This window comes from Canis aureus, chromosome 2 (assembly GCF_053574225.1).
Source record: "Canis aureus isolate CA01 chromosome 2, VMU_Caureus_v.1.0, whole genome shotgun sequence".
Classification (NCBI taxonomy): domain Eukaryota; kingdom Metazoa; phylum Chordata; class Mammalia; order Carnivora; family Canidae; genus Canis; species Canis aureus.
The window spans coordinates 38,796,068-38,823,503 of record NC_135612.1 but is presented as its reverse complement, the minus strand read 5'-3'; the positions used below and the strand labels follow the sequence as shown (position 1 = coordinate 38,823,503).

The 27,436-nt window shown below is 38.6% G+C and overlaps 1 protein-coding gene across 5 annotated transcripts in view; it reads right to left on the bottom strand.

The window, feature by feature from the left end:
- Positions 1 to 27,436, bottom strand: part of MTMR10 (myotubularin related protein 10) — a 52,789-nt gene that overhangs the window by 10,410 nt on the left and 14,943 nt on the right. For 3 of the 5 annotated variants that reach the window (XM_077868999.1, XM_077868988.1, XM_077868984.1), the window contains exons 3-10: positions 21,247 to 21,383; positions 19,579 to 19,651; positions 18,507 to 18,649; positions 11,655 to 11,745; positions 4,836 to 5,007; positions 3,683 to 3,770; positions 3,505 to 3,593; positions 1,049 to 1,179 (exon numbers count right to left, since the gene is read on the bottom strand). In XM_077868999.1, the coding sequence (XP_077725125.1) occupies positions 1,049 to 1,179; positions 3,505 to 3,593; positions 3,683 to 3,770; positions 4,836 to 5,007; positions 11,655 to 11,745; positions 18,507 to 18,649; positions 19,579 to 19,651; positions 21,247 to 21,258 (799 nt within the window). In that variant the 5' untranslated portion in view covers positions 21,259 to 21,383. Of the gene's footprint in view, positions 1 to 1,048; positions 1,180 to 3,504; positions 3,594 to 3,682; positions 3,771 to 4,835; positions 5,008 to 11,654; positions 11,746 to 18,506; positions 18,650 to 19,578; positions 19,652 to 21,246; positions 21,384 to 25,137; positions 25,228 to 27,436 lie in introns of all 5 variants that reach the window. The other 2 variants (XM_077869008.1, XM_077869003.1) reach the window with 1 other exon arrangement.

Genomic DNA, 27,436 nt, shown 5'->3' with positions numbered 1-27,436 from the left:
ATTTTGAATATTTAAAAATTGGCTTTAAGAAAGTATTGTGCACTTTCATTTAATAATATGAGCATTTAAAGGATGTGTTACAATTCTAAAAAACACAAAACAAGGCATTCCCCTGGGCCTCTGTTTCCTTCACTGTGGCTTTCAGGGAAATCCTGGAAAGTCTCAGCACCTCTGCCTCCTAAGAGCTGGTGGTTCCCACCTTCTAGGTCAGCCCATGCTGGATTCTGGCGCCTCTTCCCCCCACACCCCAGCTTCCTGCCTGCAAGCCCTGCCCTCCCTGCTTCTCTGGATTCTGTGAGCAGGGAAAGGCCTGTACTGCCCTCCCCAGTCCTGTCTCAAGATGTCTCTCACCTCACCAACTCCAGGCTTTAGTTACATTCTACTTACCAGATGGCTGATAAACATTCATGTCATTGTATACACCACCCCCCTCCTCATCTCTCCTTCCAGGCAAGCGCCCATCCAGTGCCACAATGGCTGTCTCTCCTGGCTCTCAGGTAACTAGGGGCTTTCTCTGGGCACCCTTCAGGGACGACTCACTTCACGCCAAAATGATGCTTTCATGTGAGTCATCCCTTCCCACCCTGGGGCACAATGAAAGCAATTGAGGAGCACCTGCTCAAACACACATATTAGAACTCCAAGGCTGCACAGATTACAACATGGCTCTGTCTGAAATCCATGTCAAGTCCTGTGTCTCAAAAGTGTAACTGTATACATTAGAATTTAGTACGTTTGTCTGTAAGGTAGCTCGCTGTTCTCCTTGGCACTTTTACAAAAGTACCCTACCATAACAATCCAGGATTTGAAAGTGATTTCATTGATTTATTTTCTTTCCTCCAAAACAAGAAGCAGTTTAAACTTCATTTTCTAAGAGCTTCCAATTTTGTCATACAATAATTTGTACAAATATTTCAATGAGCCCCTACTTATATATTTATTTTTATATTTTCAAGGAATATTGCTTTTTCTGACATACCTCATGCAATGCTGTATCCCTCATTCACTATATACATATATACGTATACACACCAAAAAATTAAATTACCATTAACGCATAGTTGCTTGAGTTTTACAAAAGCCGCCTGTATTTCTTGGATATTGGGCAAGGTCTTATCCAAATCTGATTTGTAAACATCACTTCTCTGTGGATGACTTTTAGTTATTGCATTACAGATCCTAATAAAGACAAAATCCTTGAGTCATTCATTCATGCCACACATTTTTTGAAGACCTATTATGAGCTAAGGCACTACTCTAAGAGCTGGAGATAGACGGACATAGACAGGAGGAGCCTCTGCTCTCAATGGGCTTCTGTGCTTGGTGACAGGAGGGTAAATGAGAAAGTAACAGGCTGTAAAGGCAACAGGTGGCATCATCCAGTGAATGCAGGCTAGTTCAAGGCATGTGGTCAGAAAGGCTTTTCTGTGAAAACGCTACTGAAGCCAAAACCCAAAGGACCAGGAGCCACACAAGATGTGAGGGAAAGTGTTCTAGGCAGAGGGACTGTAGAGGCAAAGGTCCTGTGCTGGACACAAGCTCAGCTGTGGAGAAAACTAGAGAAGACCAGTGGGACTGAGCTGATGTGTCTAAGGAGAAATGGGTGGAGAGAGCTTGGACAACAAAGAGAATCTGTCTTACTTATGAAGGGTGGGACAACTGGAAAAACAAAGGAATTAAAACAATTCACAGCTTAGTAAAATTCAAAGATTAAAAGTGCTACTGGCTCTAAGGGTTCAGAATGAACTCTCTTCCCAAAGTGCTGTAGGCTCCCCTCTAATAGCAGTACCCCTCCCTAAGCACTTGACCAGCAGACATGGCAGTCAACAGCAGCCTTGGAGCGTGACAGGAAAGACAGGTCATCTTCAACGTGACTGAAGTAAAAAATCCATCAGAGATGATCTGAAGGCAGTCACCCTCCTTTGCAGAAAGCTGAAGGGTCATGTGAGGGTCATGTCACTTGACGTTTATTTGCTTCAGCAAACATAGCTTTCTTACATTTGGTAGTGTGGAAACAAACCTAAGATCTGGCTGTACCAATAACAGAGTGTGATACACAATTTGAGGCTCTCTGAGCTGGGTTTCTAAGATCTGTTCCCTTGTTCTTCATTTATTTAATTAAGTACTGAATAAATATCCAATATGATAGTTCTTTCCTGAGTGCTGAATGTATTAACGGTGTGCAAATCTAGTCCCTTCAGCTCATGAGTTTACAGCCTAATAGCAAAGACAGGCAATAACCAAGCTAACACACATATACAATTAAAAACTGAGGTAAGAGTTATGAAGAAAACTGAGAGAGCCAAGGAGAACATATAACTTGAGGACTGATCTAATTGAGGAGGTAAGGGAAAGCTCATCTTCAGGAAGTGATGTTCGAACTGAGATACAAAGAATGAGTAAGTACTGAGTGGGTGGGGTAGAGAGTGCTCAAGGATAAGCATGAAGAAAGGCAACCCAAAAGGGAAGAGCACTGGCAAATGGCAGGAGATGGGAAAGCCCAGGCAAAGTCCATGGGGCCGAGGCCTGGAGCAGCAGGCATGGTACTGGCTGAGACACTAGAGGAAGAAATGAGGGTGCCTGACAACACACTGGGCTCAGAGGGGAGATAGCTAGAGTGGACACACAAAGGTTTGTAAGATTTCTAAAGAGTATATGACAGAATTTGATGATGGACTGAATATGGGTAAGGAAGCGAGAGAGAGAATACATCCAGGGTGACTCATGGGTTTCTGGAGCAGGCTGGGAGAGGGTGTGGTGCCCATATATTGGAGTCTGGCTTTGGACATAATGAAAGGGACTTTGAGATTTCCACACAGAAGATGTCACATCAGAGATATAAATTTGATGGTCACTAAATCCACAGCCACAGAACTTCTCTAGGATGGAAATACAGAATGGGCAGAAGCAGTGGACAGATTGCCAAGAACCAGGGTTACAAAACACACAGAGTACAGGTGAGAAAGAGGGGCTTCAGGAGAGTGAAAGAAGCAGGAACCTGGGACTCAGAAGGCTTTAATGAGAGACAGATCAATAGTGATGCCCACCAACTGATGAATGTCTACTGCTTGAACAACATAGAGATTACTGGTGACTTCAGCAGATGATGCCAAACTTGTTTGTGGAAGCTAATCATTTAAGCTACTGTGACTCTGCAGACCTAACACACTCTGAACTATAAGAAAAGTTTGATTTATCCAGAAGTATCTCAACTGGAAATCAATGCACTTTGGAAGTATGATGAGGTGACACTGTTATAGCAAGACATGAACAACTTAAGATCTTTTAGTGTCTTAAAAGCCAAAAGAGTTAAAACTATATTTAGTACAACTTAAATATTAATTTTATGCATTTTTTTCAAAACAGTAATTCTTGCATAGAATATATGGTGCTAATTAATAAAACTCTGCCATTTTCCAAGTATTTTCAAGTAGTCAGGAGTTTACTGTACTCATTTATGATAACTAAAAATGTCCAAAGTAACAATGACCATTTCCTGATTACCTCTGGTCAATTTTCCTCTGTTGTAGCACATCTTTTATGAGGGCCATTCGCACAAGAGCACTGCCATTAGAGTGACTCCAGCACCAGAGCTAGGAGGGAAGCAGAGCCTTTACTTAACTGAGTAGAAAAAAAAAAAAAAAGACATAGGTTTGAATGAAATCCAACAGACATCACTTACTGGCATCCTTCTTCCAACAAAAGAATGGGAGAAGATCTTCAGATCCTGGTCTGCTAAAGAACTTGGCACTACAAAGTATTCTGGAAGGCTGGGGAGGAAAAAGCAAACCTAACATAAGAGTCCTCTGCTTTAGGCAGGTGCAGATCCCATATATAATTTTTTTTTAGAAGATTTTATTTCTTTATTCATGAGAGACACACACACAGAGAGAGAGAGAGAGAGATGCAGAGACACAGGCAGAGGGAGAAGCAGGCTCCATGCTATGCAAGGAGCCTGATGTGGGACTCGATCCCCGGTCTCCAGGATCACACCTCGGGCTGCAGGCGGCGCTAAACCGCTGCACCACCGGGGCTGCCCCCATATATAACTTTTTTTTAAAGATTTTATTTATTTATTCATGAGAGAGAGAGAGAGAGAGAGAGAGAAAGGGGGGCACAGACATAGGCAGAGGGAGAAGCAGGCTCCACACAGGGAGCATGACGTGGGACTTGATCCCAGGTCTCCAGGATCATGCCCTGGACCAAAGGCAGCATTAAACTGCTGAGCCACCCGGGCTGCCCCCCATATTAGAATTAAACATGTTTATCTTCATTTAATTTGTACCCTACTTGGTGACCACATGGTAGGCACCATGGAAGACAAGGCGGGCCCTAGGTATCTCCTTCTTAAACATGTGTGATGTGGTTAATTAACACAACTTATGTTTATGGCAGGAGAAAATATCCAAAGGAGATGTATGAAATGGTCTCCAAAATGATTAATTTATCAACATGTATTCAGTTTCTGAAAAACATATCCACCTGTATTCTCTATGGCTAAGGACACAAGGCACACAAGATAAAACCAAACGCAACCCACAAGTCTGCTAAGAAGTTTTAGCTCCTCCCTCTCTCTTCTAACTGTTCTCATCCCCAAAAGACACCCAGACTCTAGGATACTGCCTGGACAGCAATTCCAAGTGGATAGGCTCACTGTGCTGTAAGACAGCCTCCTTTCTCTCTTCTTCCCTTTATCTTTAAAATATTCATGAATGTGCTATTCAAAACAAATATTCCATTCACCATAACTTAAAAGCTATCAGAGAGCAGAGTTTGATGATTATTCATAAGAGGTCATTCCCAGCTATAAATAAGGTTGTTAAAACTGGACTTACCAAGTGGATATCATGTAACCCTCGTTAATAGAACAAACTCTCCACCCGGAAGCACCTGTTCTCTTGATTTCTCGGTCCCAGTCTGAGTATGTTTCAAAGAATGGGGTTTTTTGGTTGCTGCCACCAACAGCTCCACTGCCACCTCCTGAGGGTATTCCGTTAATTTTAGTGGCTACAAGAAAAAGCAATATTGTTAGTTTTGTTTCAATGGTCACATTTCACATTTCGTCCCACATTCCCCGTTCTTTCTTGGCACCTCCTTAGTCAGGAACACACTTGGACGGGACATCTCCTCCCTGTGCGTCTTTCAAGTCTCTCCGAGATGTTCCTACTGTTCCCAGCAGTCCTGAGAAAGAGGCGGCCCTCCTCTTGTCAGAAGAATTCACTTTGTTTTATCCTTATCTAGCTCTTTCCTGACTCCTTCAGCATCACTTAGTTTCTCTGTCCTTCTACTTGGCTCTATCTCTTCTGCCTTCAAACACAAACAGGTCACCTGGACTTTGAAAAGACTTTCATTTGACCAAACCACCACTACTCCACCTATTAATTTGACCAAACTGCACCACTACTCCATGCTATACATTTTTCCTCTTCTGTTACTAACCACCTTCCCAAATGATGAACAATGCCTACTGCCCAGATTTTCTCTTTTTCAATGGTCTTCTATCTCTACTATTCCACAGAAACCACTCACGAGCCTTGCTCATCCCCCTGCCCTAAACTGTGGGGTAAATTCAAGTCATGCTTATTTTTTCCACACGTTTTGCCTGAAACAATGAATGCTTCCAATCATCTGTTCTTGACCAAATCTTTCATCCTTTTAATACTGACACCTCAACTCTCTTCTATGGCTTATTATAAAATTCTTGGTCTCATAACAGTCCATTTTCCTTTGAAAAGTTCACAAGGTTTCCTTATACTCCACCAGAGGGCCACTTTTATCTGGGGATTTCAGCCTGAATATCCTTAGCAAGAAGCCCTCTCTCATCAAGGAAGGCTGCTATCCTCTGGGACATGCGCACAACCTCAGGAAGGCCTGCAGAATGACCCAAGGGAAGGAGAGCATCTCAGCAGTCAGTGTGATCTACCCTGGCAATCTGGAGAGACAGATGGCACAATCTTTCCTGGTCCTGTGTCTCACAGCTGCAGGCTGCAACGGTGGCAAGAGTCCCGCCTGACATCCCTGACATGATGTTCTCCAGCACTCAAATCAGCCTGCAGCCTGCCATGGGACACAATTCCCCAAAATCATGCTTTCATGATGCTATACCCTTGTCCCAAACTTCCCCTTATGCTCATTTTCCAACTTCCTCAAGCAAACCTAAATGGTTTTGCTGAAAAAGCCCTTAGATAATCAACCTGACCTTTCATTATGGCCTAACCCCCATTTTCCCCTGAAGCCAAGGAAACCCCTTCATTATCCCATGAACATGCCATGCCCATTTCTGTGGACCATTTATTAGCACCTAGTACAGCACAGTTTTTTTCTGAGAACCTCCAAGGTGCTAAGGCCTGAAAACTTAAAAATGGGTAAGGTTTTATCTCTATTTTCAAAGTGCCAACAAGACAGTGGCGGGTAAGTTCAGCACCAGTCACAGTGAGCTGGATGTACAAGCGTACTGAGAGCACAAAGGATGACAACCCTAACGCTCACTGGAGATGAAGGCCTCAGGACCTGACTACATCTGAACAGAGACTTGGGGAGTGAGCCAAATGTTGCTAGATGGCTGGTAAAAAGGAGGTAGGCATGCTGGGCAAAGCAGAACATAAAAAACGTGGTATAATTGTATTAAAATCAAGTAATGAAATACAGCTAGAGCATTGGGAATGCAAGGGGTGGTGGAAGAGAGGCTGGAAAATTAGATGGGGCCAAGACTCTTGGTCTGCGCTGCCCCAAAGAGTAGCCATTAGCCACATGTGCTATTTAAGTTGAAACAAAACAAAACAAAATAAAATAATGCAGGTCCTCAGTTGTACCAGCCATACTTCCAGTGCTCAACAGGCACACGTGGCTAGTGGCTCCTATGCTGGACAACGCAGATGAGAGAACACTGCCCTCCCTGGGTCTCATGCACCATGCTAGGAATTTTGAATTTTATACTTCAAGTGGCACCAGAATTACCCAGTGATTCTGATTTCAGTAGAGCTTGTTTAATATGAAAATGCTAAAGCCAAGCACATATCCTGGAGTGCCACTCCATCTCAGTTCCTTCTTCAGAGTAACTACAACCAGAAAGTATGCTGAGGAACATGGGAACTGTAATCTCTATAGGATGCAGAATTCCCAGGCAACTGTGACTTTATACACAGTGTTCCAGAGCACCAAAACCCACAGAAAGCTATTCAACATTAGAAAATGTAAGTAATTCATCATATGATCAAATTGAAGGGAAAGAAAAAAAACCCATATGATCAGTTCCGAGTGTAGAAAACATTTGATCAAGTTCAATACCTACTCACAATTTTAAAAAACAAACTTCAGGAAATTGGGACTAAAAGGGAAATTCCTACTTGATAAAGGGTAATTACCAGAAACACACAGTAAATATCTTCATCAGAATCCGGAACAGAAATAATGCCTGCTATCCTGATTACTATTCAATATTGTACCAAAGGTCCTTGCCACACAATGAGACAACTACCACCAAAAAAGAAGTATAAAGAGCACATTCTCAATTTTTAAAGAGCTATGAAAATAGTTTGACAGGATACTCTCAGCTAGGAGTCTAGAACTGAGTACTTTTGAATGTTTTGAAGTTACTTTATTAATAAACTAAGCTGAGAACATGTAGTTTATAAGATTGTTTCTCTGGCAAGATTCAGTCTCAGTATCTAACTACAAAAAAGACAAATTTTCTGAATATCGGGTGAGAAAAGCTATAGGATATTGAACTATTTACTATTGTACTGGTCTTGGTTGTTGAAAACCTGTCCATTTCCCAACAAGTAGGACTGTTTTATGTTCTACATTTCCTTCTGTGAGAACTTATTAGAGAATGTGTAGCAGATACTAATCTGGCATTAAAGAGTCTGGAAATTCTAATGCTATCAGAAAGTCCCAAAGCCCTAATGCCTGTGGCCTGCTCTACAAGTGGATTACTAATGGGTGCAGCAACAGACTGGCAAAATAATCATCTCAGGAAGATCCAGCTCCTCTGAGAGTTAGTTACCTACTTTAGAACAGCTCCTCAGCCAACTGAAAGTGAAAACTAGATAGTGAGCATTCCTGCTCTTGGCTTTTTTTTAAAGTTATTTATCTGAGAGTGAGCAAGAGTGAGACAAATGCACAGATTGGGGGCGGGTGGGAAGGGCAGTGGGAGAGGGAGAGAGAGAATCCTCAAGCATGACTTCTGCTAAGGGCAGAGCCCAACATGGGTCTCCATCCCAGGACACCGAGATCATGACCTGAACTAAAATCAAGAGTTGCATGCGCTCAACCAACGAGTCACCCAGGTGCCCCTCCTTGGCTATCTTCCCTGACAGTTTAAAAGTCTAATCCCATGCTGTGCTGAAATTAACTAGTCCCATCTATATTTAGAATGGTCTCAAGCAACAGCAAAGACAATAAAAGTGGTTAACATACCAGAAGAAAGCCTATCGCCTTTATGATACTGCTGAAATCAGAAGTCATAAAGGATGACAAGGGTAAAAAGAGAGCTGTGATATTAAGTGCAACAGGTTGAGTCAATGGCTGTAACCGGGAGATCTGTTGGGCCTGGGGCAGACCTGGGATGGCTGCCTTTTAAAAGATCCTCCAGGAATTCTGATACAGGAAGTTGGTTGGGAGCCACTAGTATTCAAGAGACAGAAGGATCAATCACAACCATGTATAGCTACACTGAGAAACTTAAAAGAACTGACAGGCAACAAACTTTAAAAATTTCTAGTTTCAAATGGACTATGTTCTCTGTAAGTGGTTTTCAAATAAGCATTTAATGGAAAATCTAATACCAAGGCCTATGTTAATAAAAAGGATAAAATAACAAAATAAACCACCGAGAACATACATTTTCTGCTGTGGGTCTACTATATGATACCTTGAGATTACGCCATAGCATTTGAAAGTTCGATGTCTGCCATGGAGTAGAGCTGCTAACACTGAGGCTGCAGGTAACTTTATGAAGTTTTCTTTTTTTTTTTTGGTTGGGGGGGGGGCAGAGGGAGAGAGAATCTTAAATAAATCCATGCCCAGGACAGAGCCCGATGTGAGGCTAGATCTCACCATGCTGAGATCATGACTAGAGCTGAAATCAAGAGCTGGACTGAGCTTAACCGACTGAGGTGCCCAAGTGCCCCAACTTCATGAGGTTTTCAATTCTTCAGACTGGAGGCATAATCTGAATCTTTGATTTTTATCACAAAGATGAAGCTGTACTTTTGGGACATTATTTGCCTGATAATAACCTGACCAATGAAAGCAGAGTCCTTGTGGTTTCTTCCAAATTAAAGAAGAAAAAAACCAGAACCTCTGTGCTTATCTGTGCCAGTACCTCCCACATTGTTCCTGGGGGAGGTATGCCTCGTTGCTTTACTTTGGGATCCTCGCAGAAGTACCTGGATGAGTGGTGAGCTATGCAGAGAAGGTGTTTTCACTCAAGGGATTATGAACTTGGAAGAAAACCTCTGAGTGCCAAAGGCCATCTAAAAGAGTCTTTTCTTAGATAACTGCAGGGGACATCTTCTAACTTCAGATCTTATTTGTGGAAACAGCTTTGTCACCTACCTGCCTGCAAAAAGGACTTCTTTATTCTTTAATCCAGCCAATGAATCAAGGTGGCATCCAGAAGTTCAAGAGTGGATTATTGGGCATCTTTCACTCACAAATTAATGAATTCTGACTGCAGTGTGTGGAAATTTCAGGCTTCTTTTGATCTTAAGGATGCAGTTTATGCTTCTGCAACAGCACGGAAGGATATTAAAGGGTGTTACCCTAGAAGGAATCTTAACAAAACTCTGGCCAAGTTTTAGGTTTATGAAGTACCTGTCAAAGGAGGAAGTGAGTGAAGGATGTAATGAAAAAAGTGTTCCTGAATATTTTAAGTATTAATTACCAAATTTTATTAACAAGCTATATATAAGAAGACACAGAACTGACTGATGTAAATAAGAAAACCCAGTAGTAGAAGAGCAATGTGTTGAATAACTATTTAAAGTATTATTAACCCAGAGATGCCCACAAGGAATGGATGAAGAAAACTGAAAAGTAACTGGAGCAGGCATCAGGTTCCCAAACACATAATGGAGTTTACTGCATTCACTGAGCTCAAGTCATTATGTTACTTCAGAAATCATGGATCTATATTGTGGACAGAATCATTTCTATTAGAAAAAAATAGCATCAGGAATTGATCTGTATCATAAACAAATTTAAGTGGGACTCAAAGACTCTTTCTTATAACTCCTGGACCTCCCGGAATTTTCATTTCAGCTACTCTCTTGCAAGTGTGGGTGAGGATCTTATTGAAAATAACCTTGATGATCATGGTCTATAGCCTTATGATAGTCCAAAGAAATATTCACCTAATGAGTAGTGGAGGATCTACAACACTTTTATGTTTAGACAATAAGTGAATTTTATAATTTATATTAAGAAATAAACTTAAAAAGTTAATTTTATTTTGCTCAAGCATAAGTTACAATTGGTTACATTTTGATAGTTAAATGTTTTGTTATCCAATTTCTATAAATACAGCACATATGATAAAAGCTACTCTTCCTGCAAAGCATGACTTTCACATACCATCTCTATGGTGTTTACAAGTATCTTTTAAAGTAGTGAAAATATATTTATACCACGTGCACCTACAGATACTCCATACTGTTCCTATATTTTAATGTATTTACAATATGGTGATACTCAAATATGCTTTTATTATAGAGATTATTTAAATTACCATAATATGTTTTGAGGTAATAAAATGAAAGACCAGTACAATTAATTTGTAAGATCCCTGTCCAGACTATGCTGGGGTGAACTGATCTTTCACTGTAAATATGTAACTGATTTATTCTTCTTCCTTAATAGTGGGAGAACTCATGTCTCAGTAGGTAGAGTTAATGTGTGGCCCCTAATTTCCAAGGGGCTAATATGAAACATGTTTTTCCTCTATCCTTTTATTTTTTTAAATGGCTGATTAAAATTACATTTGCATATAAGAAATATACAGAATTACAGGATCATCTGGAATTTTCCTTGGTGATGTCATCACTGAGTAATTACATACTCAGTAAGTATATGAACAATACTATTTTACTTTTACAAAAACTGCTTAGAATATACTTGTCCTTAAGACAAATGGCTCCTCTTCCTTTTTCTCAATCTAATTCAGAAACATAAAGTCAATATTTTGATGAGGTCAATCAATGATGATCTCTCCACTAAAAAGTTTAATCACTTTCGCTTTTGCATGAAATCACACTATGTCAGAAAAGATCATGCATCTCAAATATCTTTTAATTTTCTGCTTGTTTTCTTAAAAGATAACATCATTTCAACTCAAGCTATCAATTAATGTGGGTTCGAAAAGGGAGAATCTTTCTTCACCATAAAAAATAAAAGCCAGAGACTGTGGTTTAGTAAAAGACCTGACATGATTCTTATAAGCCTATGTTTATAGCTGCTTACAGATTCTTCCTCGTCACTTTCTGAGAAATGATCTAAGAAATATTGTCTCTTTTAGTATATAGTGCTTTCTTCTTTAGCAGTTATAAAGCTAGTAATTCTACCATTGTTAAAACTCATATACTTGGAAGCCTCTGATAAACATAAAACTTATACAATGTAAAGTTAATCACAATATTTAATATTTTCATATTTACCTGAATTGTGGTATTTTTTCCCAACATATTCAAATGCAAAGAGTAGCTGGAGGTCTGTTGGCTGGGAATAATGAGCTATTGCAAGGCATACCTAGGAAAAATTCTACATTTAGAATTTGATTTTAACACACTTATTTAAATGAAATGTACAATAAGGCCTTGATTATTGGGACCATCATCTTGGGTGGGGCAGTGATCACAGATACTTATTTACATGTCTTTTTCTGTTGACCCTAGACTGTGAAAGAGCTCCTTAAGGCCAGGTTTCTCATTCAGTGTTGGGCCCCCAGGACACTGTTTATAAGCTTTTGTGAGTACATGGTAAGTATTCAGTAAGTGTTTGCTGAGTTGAATTTTAACAGCAAAGTAATTTTATTCAAATAAAGAAACTTGAAACCTAAAGACGCATTCTCCTAAAAGGCAGCAACATGTGTGTATATATATATATATATATATATATATATACTCCCTAAAGAAAGGATTAAAAAGTTTCATTTTTGGTGGACTATAATGATTTAATACAGGAATCTGGAAGGCTAAATGTAAGGTATGAAATTTTAACATTCATACCTCATGTATTAAAAAAAAATCTAGCCTAATAGAAAAACTATTATCACAAAAAATGAAAATTAGCAACAAACCCAAAATATAGGATGGCTCAAAGAGGTACAAACACACACACACACACACACACACACACACACACACAAACTGCATTTAAGAAAATGGTTTGAGACTATGTCTAGGGTGGAGAAAGCATGGGCCTCTCAATCGAACAGATCAGGGCTTGAATCCTAGGGTCTACCAAACACTTGCCCTGTAAGTGGTATGAAATCAGTTCATCTCTCGGAGTCTCAGTGTATGCAACTATAAAATGAAGAGAATACCTATGGCTACATTAAGGATTAATAATCTTAATGCACACCTGGCCTCTGCAAAACCTCCACACATGGAAATAGAGTTGATATTACTCCCAACTGCTGCTGGAGGGAAGGAAGCAGACAGTGCTCTATGTTTACAACGCCCTGGACTAGACTTCTGCAGAAAACACTTTTAAATGATCAGAGCAGAAAGAGGAAATTTAAGACATATGCAAGGAGAGAAGAGAAGATCTTCCTTAAAAACATTAAAAAGCAGTGAGCCACAGCGATATACTTTTGACAGTAAGTAAGCAGGAAAAGTTTAGTTAATGATTAGTCCATGTCAATTAGTGGTGTTTGAGATGGGTTAATGCAAATCCTACCTAATGGGTAACTATGTGTCAAGTTCTTGTTTAAAAGATATTTTAAAAGTCTTTTATGGAATAAATGTTTCCTGTCTTACTAAATTAGAATATACATACAAATAAGAGGACAAAGGTTATCACTGGTTTTAGATTTGACTAAAAATAATATCCAAAGGTTTTTGAAACTTTCATATAATACCTCAGTTTTCTTGATGACTACAAGGAGAGCTTTCTAAGACAGTCTCACCTATGCAATTAGGACCCAGTAATCTACATTCCCATCCCTAATCTGTCCAACAGTCTTCCTTAAGGAGATGCTTCCAGCAGCAAAACTACTGAAATCTGTACCTTGAAGAAGTCCTTGACCACTTTCTATTCCTTTGGGCACTATATTTAGTTTATAAACTTTGTTGTACTTTTCTCAAGATTATCTTTCATTTTTGTTCCATTTCTCTACACTGCCACAGCCATATTCTTTTTTTTTTTTTTTTTTCACAGCCATATTCTTAAGCCATACTCACCTTTTGGCATCTCTGTGGGCCTCCCTACATTCTGCAAAAAAAAAATTCACAATGCCTAAGGATTCCCTTCTGAAGATGAAATTTGGACCAATAACTTTGCTTACCAGGTAAGCTGCTGGCTTTCTGAGATACCTACCTAATAAAAGAAATCTCATTCCTGATTCTTCATCAAACTGGCTCTCCTTTACCGGACATCCCTTTCTTTCCCAATATCCCCTCAGTGGTCTTCTGTTGGAGAACAACATACTTGCACATACTGTGCTTGCCTTACATCCGGCCACCTCCTCTGCCACACTCTGCCTGGGAAATTCTCCACTACTCAGCCAACTACACTGTCACTGAAACTACCACCTCTGTTCAACTCCAATCTCTTCACAGGCCTTCCCTGACCAAGCCGATTTTACAGTATTAACTGTAGAAACCCTTTTGTTCTCTGTGAATAACAACCACTCTGATATAAAGTGTCTCTTCAGTTAGCTGTGCTTGTATAGCTGAATGCATTTGAGAGTATTCATGAAATAGTTTGGAGTGTAGATAAAAAGGGCATAGGGATTCTTCGTTTTACTTCCACCATTAAATGCAATCCCTCAAGGGTAGATGCCACCTCTGTCATTCATTTGACAGATACTTCCTGTGCATCTAACCATGTCCAGAGCCTGGGGCTACAGCAATGAACAACCGAGATGCAGATCCCCGGCCTCACGAAGCTTACATTCTAGGAGGGAAGACAGATAAAAGATAAAAAAGAACAACTACAGTAAGGGAGCTCATTAAAGGAAAGGGACATGAAGTGTTATGGTGAGACGAGAAGGGAAGAGGTTAATAATTTAGAGAAGGAGAGAGACCAGGAAAAAACCTCTCTGTGCAGGGTGAAGACCTGAAGACTTCTGCATTTTTGCTCTCCTCAGTAGCTTTCTGAAGGTGCTCTGTGCACCACAGCAGCTGCACTAAAGATACTAGTTGACAAAATTATTAACATAGTAAGGAAAATGCTCTAAGCCAATGGAATGAGCATATAACATTTTCAAAGCAGCCACAGGCCTAGTTTACACAAAAGAAATTCATAGATCATTGATTATGCATGGAGTATGTTGTTTACTGCTACAAAGCAAAAAACAAAGTTTATCTGCTAGGCAAAACCAATGTAGCCTATTTCTAAAAAGTCCGTAAGAACAGTACAACATCACATTTATAAAGGTTAGAAAACAGATCAGTATATCTAATAGCATCTCCATTGCAAGAAGACTATAAGCAATCTTGTGAAACCTAAATGGTTTAATCACCAGCACAACAGCTGATTAGAGTGGGGGCGGGGGACACAGAACTTGAACTAAAGCTGGCGCTGAGTAGTGTAATTAGAAGTGTGGACCACTTAGTTCTAAGTAACTTAAGGGGCGTCTTTAGGAACCCAGATAAAGGCACATACTGCTTACGCTATCTGGGTTACATCCATTCTGTTATGTAGGACATTTTGAGAAGGAAAGCCAAGAATCCTCTCCCTCAAGCTTTTCCATACACACTCTTTAAAAAGCTTATGTCCACATTCTTAGCTTCCATCACTAAGAACTTGAAAGATTTTAAAAAGTAGGTCTCATTTTCATGTAAAATTATTCTAATTTTGCAATGTACTCCATAAACATTAAAATTTTTAGAAAAACTCTACATCTTTAAAAAATGCTTCTGAAAATAGTTCATCTGCCCTGGCTATCAAGGGAATGAAGAATATCTTGGTACTAAAGACATTAAGTTATGGTAAATAATTAATTTACTGGAGGAAGAAAAGTAAACACTTCTGAAATGATTTTTGGACCAAGACTGATCTTGTGGACAGAAGCCAGAAGTACCCACAGTTGGTTTCTCTTCTAAGACCAGCTGGGGGCGCAGCACTGGAGAAGCTCTAACCTCATCAAGTTCCAGCACACTGGCAAACGAAACTGGTTTCCTGTATTTTTGTGGTTTGAAAGCCACCAAGGAGTAGTCTCAGATTCAAGGCAAAAAAAAAAAAAAAAAGAATTTAAGGAAAAGCCAATTTATTCTTTAAATAGATGGGTTGAATTTTCACTTTTAGAAAGTACACCTGACAAGTGGTTTACACCTAATCCATAAAGTGGAGACTAAGGGCATACATTTTACTTACCATATATACACACACATATATATTTTATAAGTGATAAACCATTAAAGAATTTTTTTTTTTTGCCCCTTAGTTTTGAACAGAGTTCTTCAAAAGGAAAGGGAAGCTCCAACATGCTTTGAGGCTAGACATCCAATTCTGCAAGATCAAATTCCTTTTTGTTTTACATAGATCTGTCCCAAACATCCTTATTTACTTGTGACAGACCAAGGATATGCAGGATGAATGCTAAGCATACTGCCATCTAATCTTGTCCTCACACAATTTAGGCAACACCAACTAGACTACCAGAAGGCTATAGAGTAATATTTAACAAAATGTGAACAAATTTAGCATTTCAAGATTTCATACTTCAAACAGAAATATGAATGCTTTTGGTATTTCAAAGGTAGTCAGTTTTTACCCACCAGAGAACTCTGAATGGGCATCTGGTCATTTTAAAACTTATAAAATCAGAGCATTTCCAGAGAAAATTTAGCAAAGTTTCTGGGAGGTAAAATCAAGCTGTAACTTCCCAACTGTTACCTAATTTTAGATGAAAACTTTCACTTGAAATAAAAGAATATGCTAGAATTCTTGTTTTTAACTCATGAAGCCAGTAAACTTTGGCAGCACACAGGCCTTAACCTCTGTGTCTGAAACGTTAAATCAAGGGAAAAAAATCTCTATTTAGGGCAGCCTGGGTGGCTCAGTGGTTTAGCACCACCTTCAGCCCAGGGTGTGATCCTGGAGACCCAGGATCGAGTCCCATGTCAGGCTCCCTGCATGGAGCCTGCTTCTTGCTCTGTGTCTCTGCCTCTCTCTCTCTCTGTGTCTCATGAATAAATAAATAAAATCTTTATTTATATTCTTATTGCCTTTCATTTTCTTTCCTGCACCTGCCCCTCCCTGCAACTTGGCTGTACAGAAGATAAAAAAAAGCATTTCTTTCAGGCCTGAGGTTACATGCTTTCAAAGTTTTAAGCAGATAGGAAAGGACTTTTGTCAGAAGTCTGGTCCTGGGAAAGGGCATAACCAGTTGGACGAGGCTGTTTTATGCAGACAGTTCCATGCGGCCCCCTTCATCACTTACCAGCAGACAACAGACAAGGGCAATCCTGAATTTCCAGGGCACTTACCTGTTTCATTCATTTGGCAGCTAATCACTTATGTGGAAACATCTTTTATGTCACTACTTTGTACCACTATTCAATTTTCATTTGTTCATGCTCTAGCTTCTCAACAAGCACATTTGCCTCACACATTAAAGATGACCAGCAGGTCAAGAATGAAGCCAAATAATGATGGTTTCCAGTGACTGAAATAGAGTCCTCCGAGAAATATAATTGAGAGTGGGAGAGGGAAACTTTCTGAAAGAATATTGGGCCACTGTACCAATTTCTTACTTAAAAAAAAAAAAAAAAAAGTCCTGTCCTAACTAAATCTCTTAAGTTCTATGGTGTCCCTATTCTTGAAATACTATACATCCTGAAATTAAGATTTTCATTAGCAGATTCCTGATGCTCTGACTGATTAAATTACAAGTACATATTTAAGCCCAAAAAAGTAGCTCAGCTAAAATGTTTTATATATAGCCTACTATCTAATTAGTCCTCAAGTCTTTCTATATAAGCATAGGCATCTCAAATTAGTAAAATGCCAAAATCACAAACTGCAGAACTGAACAGATGAAAAGGGCCTTAAAAGCTACCTAGCTGAATTTTCAATAACGCAGCATGCCAAAAGAGGGCCTAACAGACTCTACCTGAAAACTTTTAGCCACAGAGCCCACCATTACTCTGCTAGATAATCTAGTTCCAGAGGTCCAGCATATTCAAATATTCATCTTATGCTTACCCTCCTGTGAGGAAACTGTTGATTCGAAGTTCTAAAAATAAATATACAATGTCCTCACCAAACTGTATGAAAACAGCTGCCTTAAGAATTTTTTGATGGCCTTATTTTGATATAAACAGAAAATTCACTGCATTAAGTCTACTAACTATGGAAACCAAAGGCACCCATTTTGGGGTGGTGCAAAAGCTGACTTATAGAATCAGAGCATTTCCACTGAGAAGAAGGTTCCACTTCACTAAGAAACTGTTTCTTTATTCCCAATGTGTGGGAGTTGGCTTCTCCTGGAAAGTGTTATATTCTCTGCATTTGCTGCATCATAGACTAGACCAGTAGGGCATTCGGTTAACTGGCTTCACTCCTTTGCCAAAGCCAAAATGTGGGATGAAGGAAGTGGGAATTTCTACCATGAATCTTACTCCACTAGCAGGCAATAAACATTCCCCAGAAGGCAGGAGAAAAACAAAGCCAATTAAAAAGTTCCTAGGCTTTTAGCTATTCTTGTGGAATAGCACTCAAATTAATTCACTAAGGTTTTTTTTAAGGACTAATAATTATTAGGCTTCTCCCATAACTATACCTTTACCTAACCCTTAAATCTAGCTAGTTCGTTGATCAGGTTCTGAAGTATTATCTAAAGTTCTAAACAAGAAAGAAACCAGCTGGTAACGGTCTAAATGCAAAAGATACTAATTTCTACATCACAGTTTCTAGTATTGTAGGAGCTGATAAAATCAAAAAACAAAAAACCTACATAGAATACTTTAAAGCAGGGATGCCTGGGTGGCTCAATGGTTGAGCTCTGCCTTCGGCTCAGAGTGTGAACCCAGGGTCCTGGGATCAATTTCCGCATCGGGCTCCCCACAGGGAGCATGCTTTTCCCTCTGCCTATGTCTCTGCCCCTCTGCCCACATGTCATGTCTCTCATGACACAATAAAAATATATTTTAAAGCAGCCACAAATCATCCAAGGAAATAGTTCTATTAACATTTTTGGCTTTGACTTAAGGAGATACCTGATAACCTCCCCTACTCGAAAAAAAAAAAAAAATCTGAGCAACTGAGAAAAGAGACCTTCCATACAGAACTGATATTGGTAAATATAGTGCAAAACCCAAAACTTGATATAATAGTATTACCTTTTTGGCACTTTCAGGACCTGATTCATCAAAGCGAAATCTGACAATTCTGAAATCTTTACAGTAAATAATTAACTCTGTTGGATTAAATTTCAGTTTCTGGTTGGGACCGAGGACTTTCTGCTTCCTCTTGTGGTCATTTACTATAAATGAAAAAATAAAGAAAAAAAATGTGTAAAAATTCTTTTCTGTTATTCACTCTTTAGTATACTTTAATAAATTATTACTGAAAATAATTAGAAGGTTACCCACCACTGAGCACTGCTTCTCTGGAATCTTTCATATTTGTCTACAATTTCTAGAACTTTGGGGGATTGGTTTTAAAATTTTGCTTTAGACTGTATTAAATGACCTTTGCACAAACCCACCACCATCTAGGCACATTTAAGCTTAAAATTTCAGGGATCCCTGGGTGGCGCAGAGGTTTGGCGCCTGCCTTTGGCCCAGGGCGTGATCCTGGAGACCCGGGATCGAATCCCACATCGGGCTCCCGGTGCATTGAGCCTGCTTCTCCCTCTGCCTGTGTCTCTGCGCCTCTCTCTCTCTCTCTGTGACTATCATAAATAAATAAAAATTTAAAAAAAAAAAAAAAAAAAAAAGCTTAAAATTTCAATTAAAAAGAGGAAAAATACTTAGAAAACATAAAAAGCTAAATATGCTGTATTTCCATTTAGAAATAATGTATTGAGCTCAGGGCACCTGCATGGCTAATTGAGCGAATTGGGTTGAGCATCTGACTCTTGATTTTGGCTCAGGTCATGATTTCAGGGTCATGGAATTGAGCCTTGCAGTCAACAGGGAATCTGCTTGAGATTCTCTCTCTCCCTCTCTCTCTCCCGCTCCCGCTCCTCCTTGCTCACATTTGCTCTCCCTCTCTCTCTAAAATAAATAAATCTTTAAAAAAATAATTTATTGACTTCTCTTTCATTAATATTCTCGGGACTCAAAAAAGGGGAAAACATAAACCTACAGAAATAAAATTCCAGCCCAAATATGTGAGAAGTGTGATTCTTTATGCAATACTTCCTGAAGATAATCAGCTTTTATGGACTGAGTAAAGAATACTACATACCTGTGACAATTTGCTCAATACATGTTAAAGGGACATCATGCTCACCAAGAAGAAGGTTTCTGTAATGAAATCTCTGAAATAAAAATTATGTTCATGTTAAGTCTTTCCCCAACAACCTTAAATGGTAGTAACAGCCTTACTTTTACATGTGATAAGAAACTGTGATGGCTATGTAAAAAGATCAAAAAGCTTTTTGTCTGTAGAACTATGAGAGTTCTAAAGAGGGAGTATCTTAGAACACATTTCAGTCATGAAAAGAAGAAAGAAACACATGCTATGTTCATACTCTTTTCACCTATCTCTCCATACTTTTAAATATGAAATGAAGTTGTGTAAGATAATACAATTATAATATCCATGATACGTAACATTATCAGTCACTTCATAGGCAACCATTTGCACGTCTAGTTCTGGTTGAATCCATCATAAATAAACAAATGGAGAAAATAAAGAAAAAGACTCAAGTCATCAGATTTTAAGGGATAAAATAGTGGCTTGATTTTACAAAGGAGACTTTAGAAAATCACTCCTTAGAAAGTAATTTTTAGAGCAGAAATTCTACTAGAAATATAAATCTTCAGGCAAACTATAGCTCGTTTTTTTTTTTTTTTAAATCTGTCAACAAACACTTTATACCAATTTTTAAACTCAGAACATAGTTGACACTATTAACCTGCTGTCAGAAGAGCACTGGTTTGTTTTCCCTGCCACTGGTATAGGATGTAAGGTATTTTAAATACATACATCTCATTTAAATTCTGTGCCCCAAATAAAAATGAAGCTAAAAACAAAGGGAAAAACCCAAGTCTACAGCCTAGTATGTCTACATACTAGATAGCTGTAAATGCCTTTAGTCTCAATATACCTACCAAAGTTTGCAATAAACACACAAATATACAGTAAATATTTTGGCAAACTAATGAATGATTATATAAAATATACTTATCCAGAGTCAGACACTTCAGTCAAAAGTTTACAACTGATATTAGAGAACAATTCCTATTATAAATAAAAGTCTAAAAAAAATAAAAGTCTAGGGGATAAAAGTATATAATACTTTACAAATCAAAACAGAAGAGCCAAGCAAAAGCCCAGAATTTTTAAGTTGATCAAATGAAGACCTGAACTTTTAAAAACCAAAATTAAATGGAACTATTTTCCAGTGAGACCATAAAATGGCAAGAGGGTTATTACAGAAAAATTTCATTAATATTTTTCTTTATTCTAATTATACTAGAAATTTGGGATTTCAAACTAAATTTGATGTTTCAGAAAAGTGACTAATTAGTTAAAAATACTATGAAATCTAGAAAATGTGCTGCCTTTATATAATTATTTGCTAAATAACTAAACTTTTCTCTTTGGGACTAGCAAAATAAAAAAAGCACTTTAAAAGATGTGGAAGAAAGAAAATACTAACTCCATTACTGAAAGGATATCTACACAATAATCACAGGAAATAAGCAAGGTGACTCAACCATCTCACTAATTCTACTCGAGTCTCAACATCCTCCTTACACTTTATTTTGAATTTTAAAATAATACATTCCCAACACTGTTAATCACATAATGACTTTATAATTTTCCATACCTGTGCTTTATGTAATTATATGTACTGCTTAGAGTCAAATCCTTGATACAAATAAACAGCACACAAATAACACACACCTGTAATGGCATCGGGTCATCCGTAATAAAGGAAATTTTGAAGTTACTGCAGATCAGCTTTCCCCACAGGTCGTACTGACTTGTGTCTGTTGCAATGCATTTTCTCACAAAACTGACTTCATTTACGACAATTTCTCCTTTTCAAAAAGAAAAATATTGTATGAGCTACAACTATACCATAAAATATCTACAGTCACTGTGTGGCCTATGAGGACTGCTTCATGACGATGAGGGCTCACCAGGTGCCAGGCACCAGAGTGCTTTCATCCTCATAACAGCAGCATCAACAGTGAGGCACTGCCTGCTATGTGTAAGATATAGAAACTGAGGCAAGAAGAACTCAGGGATCTGAGATAGTTCAACCAGAAAGGCTGATATCCAGTCTGCATTCTTTAGTACTATGTGATACTGCCCTCATTATCTTTTATTGAAAGGCATTCTGGAGAAGAAATAAATATACTCTCTTCTTCAGAGTACTACTTAACAGAATATTTGTATTTTATTAACAGGTGACTTTACACCCCAAACCAATGTCTTTGAATCCTTTACTAAGGGATGAGGAAGAGAGTTTGGGTTTAATCTCAAAATTAACCATACAATCTATTTATTTTTGGTAAATAGGGTTCAGGATGGCAAGCTAGGAAGACGCTAGACTCATCTCCTCTCATGGATATACCGAGTCTATACCTACATATGGACAATTTCCTCTTAAAAAAAAAAAAAAAAAAAAAAAAAACAACCCTAAAGGCTAGCTGATTGATGATTACACATTGGCCAAATGAGAACTAAACCATATACAAGCAGGTAGGAGAGACTGGGACATAATCTCACTATAAACTCCATCCCTGTATGGTCACCCACAACCAGGATGGAACACAAAACCTGGAGGTTCTCCCTGAGGAGGCAAAGGGTTCAAATGTTACATTAGGCATCCCAAGTTTTAACATATACCTTTAGAGACAAGCCTTCAAAACATGTAACTCTGAAAACCAATGAGGCTTGCATCTCAAGACCCGTAAGACCATAGAGATCCAAGAAATTGCTCTTAAAAGGCTCAGACACTTGGACTCACATACCTGGGGGCCCAGGTCAGAGGTAAGCTGATGATGCTTACCAGACTTAAAGTGAAGGAGGCTCACCTGCTTATATTAAAACACTAGCTTGAAGGGCAGGCGCCTAACTTAACACCTTTATCTAGGAGGCTGTTGGAATTCTCTCCAGGGAAAAGATTAGTGAGCACCGTATCACACATTCCCTTTGCTGTGCTCCAGGGCACTAGTATCTCCCAGTAGGGAGCTTTTACATGTATCTAACTGGTGCCTTGATTTTTTTGTAGCTGTCAACTGGGAAGCACCTCTTGATTGCCTGGCTCTGGAGGCCAGGGAGCTTGTGTTCTTCGTCCCATGGGACTGTAATAATTGGTGTCATTCAGAAAGGAGCTCATACCTCTGCCTGGAGCCCTAATTTTTGTGATTGCTGCCAGGGGACATCTCTACATCACGTGGCTCTGGTAGTCAGTGGGATTTACACTTATGAGTCCTACAGGACTGTAACCAACAGAGAAAGAGTTCTTAAACAGCTATCATCCCCAGGGCACAAAAGGAAGCCAACACACCCAAAAGCTCAGTCTTTCCTGTGAAGAAGGACCATTAGGTAATCAACACAACTGTGGCCTGAGACGCAAATTTCTAATTACATACACATCTAGGGTTGGGCTGTAATCCTTTCCAGAGACTTCAGAGGGTGGGTGCTATCTTTGTGCTCATGCTCTGCAGCACTCCAGAGCATCAGTGTCTCCTGGAGGAGCACTTTATGTGCCTCTGGTGCCTCTGGTACCCTGGCTTTTATGTCTGGAGTCCTAGTTTTTGCCCAGGGGACATCCCTTGATCATCCGGCTTTAGTGGCCAAAGGGGTTTACATTCTGGGTCCCATGACACTGTGGGAATGAGACAGCTGGTTCTTGGCAAGCAACCACCCCTATGGAGCTGCACAGGCAGGTGACAGGAACCTCCTCCCACCCCCAAATCTTTCTAAAGGAGGCCCCTCTGCTTGTGCTAGAGCAGGTTTCAGGTTTGGCATACACTTAGTGGTCTACAGACCCGTTCTCAAAGAAAGTGGGCTGTGGAGGTCATCTTGATGCTCTCCCTCTGCCTTTCACCAGCTTGATGGTATTACCCAGAAAAGAGCTTGTACACTTGTCTGGAGCACTGATTCTTGCAACTGCTACTCAGGGTACACCTCCAGCTCTCTGGCTCTTGTGGCCAGTAGGGCTTCCACTTGGGGTCCCACAAGACTGTATATATTTGCATACCTTAAAAAGTTGAGGCCTGAGAGTCTGGCTTCCAGTCAGCTGGAACCTAGGTGCCAAGACACTCCCCTCTGGAACACTGACAGGCCTGGCACACGCTAAACTATTGAGAGCTCTTAAAAATATAACAGGCTGACTGACAAGCAGGATGGTTCAAGAGATAACAAAGAGCTGGGGTAGAGCTGGATGATAAGGTTCATCTCCTATACAAGGCCCTTCCTTCAAGACTGAGAGGTAACTGTTCCATTTACTGTATAGAAACCAACACAGAGAGTCAAGCAAAGTGAAGAAACAGAGGAATATGTTTCAAATGAAAGGACAAGATAAAACCTCAGAGAAAAAAACATAAACAGAGATAAGCAATTTATCAGATAAAGAGTTCAAACTAATGGTTATAAAGTTGCTCACTGAAAATGAAAACACTAACTCAAAGAGATAAATATACCCCTATATTTATTGCAGCATTATTTACAATAGTCAAGATACTGAAGCAACATAAGTGTCCATCAACAGACAAATGGATAAGGTAAATGTGGTATATGTACACACAACGGAATATCACACAGCCATATAAAGGATGAGACCATACCACCTAAGACAACATGGATGGACCTAAAGGCTATTACAGTAACTAAAATAAGTCAGGTTGAGAAAGACAAATACCATATCATTCCACTCATAAGTGTAATCTAAAATAATAAATAAACAAAAAGTAAAATCAGAACTATAAATACAGAGAGCAAACTGATGATTGCCAGAGGGGAGGAGAGTATGTGGCTGGGCAAAGGAACAGGAGATACTGATCTCCATTTATGGAATGAGTAACTTACAGGAATAAAAAGCAGAGCATAAGGAATGTAGTTGCTGATATTGGAAAAGCAGTGTAAAAGGTCAGATGGTTGCTACACTCGTGGTGAGCAGAGTATACTGTGTAAAGCAAATGACTAATGCTTTACACAGTATACTGTCAAATGACTAGGTTGTATACCTGAAACTAATGTAACATTATGTGTCAACTGTACTCAGATTTTAAAAATTGCATTTAAATTGAAAACAAAAAAGGATGCTCACTGAATTAGGGAGAAAAATTCATAAACACCATGAGAATTGCAACAAAAAGATGAAGACCTAAGAAGATACTGAACAGAAATTACAGAGCTGTTGAACACAATAACTGAACCAAAACACCCCAGAGGGGTTCAACAATAGACTAGATGAAAAAGAAGAAAGAATCAGTCAATTTCAAGACAGGGGAATAAAACCACCCAAATCAAAATAGCAAAAAGACAAAGGATGAAAAAATGTGAGGGCAGCTTAAAGGACTTACTGGATAACATCAAATGGACTGTTTGCAACATAGGGCTCCCAGGAGAAGAGAAAGGGGGAGAAATCTTATTAGAAGAAATAATATCTGAAAACTTCCCTAACCTGGGGAAGGAAACAGGACATCCAGATCCAGGAAGCTCAGAATTCCCAACAAGGGAAACCCAAAGAAACCCACACCAAGACACATTATAATTAAAAATGTCAAAAGTTAAAGACAAAGAGAGAATATTAAAAGTGGCAAAAGAAAAACAACTTACTACAGACAAGGAAGCCCCATAAGGCTATCAGCAGACCTTTCAGCAGAAACTGTACAGGCCAGGAGAGAGTGACACTATATATTCAAAGTGCTGAAAGAAAAAAAAAAACCTTTCAATCAAGAATACTGTACACTGTAAAGTTATCATTCAGAAGTAGAGAAGAAATAAAAAATTTCCCAATCAAAAGCTAAAGAAGTTTATCACCACTAAATTAGCTTTAGAAGAAATGTTAAAGGGACGTTTTTATGCTGAAAAGAAAGGGCACTAATTAATAACAAGAACACATATGAAAGAATACATCTCACTGGAAAGATAAACATATAGTAAAGGTAGTGCATTAATCACTCCTAAAGATTTTAAGTTTAAAAGACAAAAGTAAAAAAATTAACTAAAACTACAATTGCTTACAGGATACAGAATATAAAAACATGTAAAATGTGACATCAAAAACATAAAAGCTGGGTGGGAAGAGTAATAACCTTGAGCTTTACAATGGAATAAAATTTGTTATCAACTTAAAATAGACTGTAACAGAAATAAATTGCTATATGCAAGCTTCATGTTGCAAAACAAAGCAAAAACCTATAGTAAACACAATAAAGATCAAGAGGAAGGAATATAAGCATACCACTAAAGAAAGCCACAAAATTACAAAGGAAGAGAACAACAGAAGGAAAAGAGAGGGACTACAAAAAAACAATATAAAATGGCAGTAAACACATACCTTTCAATAATTAGTTTAAATGTAAACGGACTAAATGCTCCAGTCAAAATATATAGAGTGAGTGAATGGATTAAAAAAAACAAGACCTATCTATATGCTGCCTATAAGAGACTCACTTTAGATGCATGGACACACAGACTGAAAAAGAAGAATGGTACAAGAGATTTTTCATTGCAAATGGAAACCAAAGCTGGAGTAGCTATACTTAGATCAAACAAAACAGACTTTAGAACAAAGACTGTGATAACAAAGAAGTTTGTTACATGATGATAAAAGGGTCAATCCAACAAGAAAATAAAACATTTGTAAACACGCACCCAACACAGGAACACCTAAATACATAAAAGATAATTATTAACAGACATAAAGGGAGAAATAAGACAGCAATATATTAATAGTTGAGGACTCTATTAATGTCAATAGTTTGAATCAAGTACTAACACAAGAAAATTACAGGCCAATTTCCTTAATGAACACAGATGCAAAAATCCTTGATAAAATGCTTGCAAACTAAAAAATTCAATAATATGTTAAAACCATCATACACCATAATCAAGTGAGATTTATTCCAGGGATGCAAGGATGGTTCAACATCTATAAATCAGCCAATGTGATACACCGCATTAACAAATTGAAGGATAAAAATCCTATTATCACCTCAATAGATGCAGAAAAGGCATTTGACCAAATTCAACATCCATTTATGATAAAAACTCGACGAAACCAGGCTAGAAGCCCACAGCTAAAAACAAACTTAGTGGTGAAAAATGGAAGGTTTTCCCTATAAAATCAAGAACAAGACGGGATGCATGCTCTTGCCACTTTTTTTTTTTTTTTTTTTTTTTTAAAGATTTTACTTGTTCATGAGAGACATAGAGAGAGAGGCAAAGACAAAGAGAGAGAAGTAGGCTCCATGCAAGGAGATGGATGCGGGACTCAATTCTGGGACTTGAGGATCACGCCCTGAGCCAAAGGCAGACACTCAACCACTGAGCTACCCAGGTGTCCCTCTTGCCACTTTTAATAATACAGTACTGGAACTCTGAGCCACCGCAATTAGGTAAGAAAAAAATAAAAGTCATCCAAATTGAAAATGAAGAAGTAAAATAGTTACTATTTGCAAATGATATGATATATATAGATATATAGATATCTACAACACCTTAAAGGCTTCATGAGAAAACTGCTAAAAGTAATAAATCCAATAAAGATGTGCGATACAAAATCAATACACTAAAAATCAGTTACATTTCTATATACTAATAATGAACTATCAGAAAGAGAAATTAAGAAAACCCACTTACAACTGCATCAGAAAGTATAAAATACCTAGAAATAATTTAACCAAGGTAGTGAAAAACCTGTATACTGAAGACTACAAGATAATAATGAAAAAAACTGAAGATGACACAGATAAATGGAAAGATATCCCAATGCCCATGACTGGAAGAATATTGTTAAAGTGTCCATTCTACCAAAGCAATATACAAATTCAATGCAATCACTATTGAAAATTCCAGTGGCATTTATCACAGGAATAGAACACACAATCTTAAAATCTGTATGGAACCATAA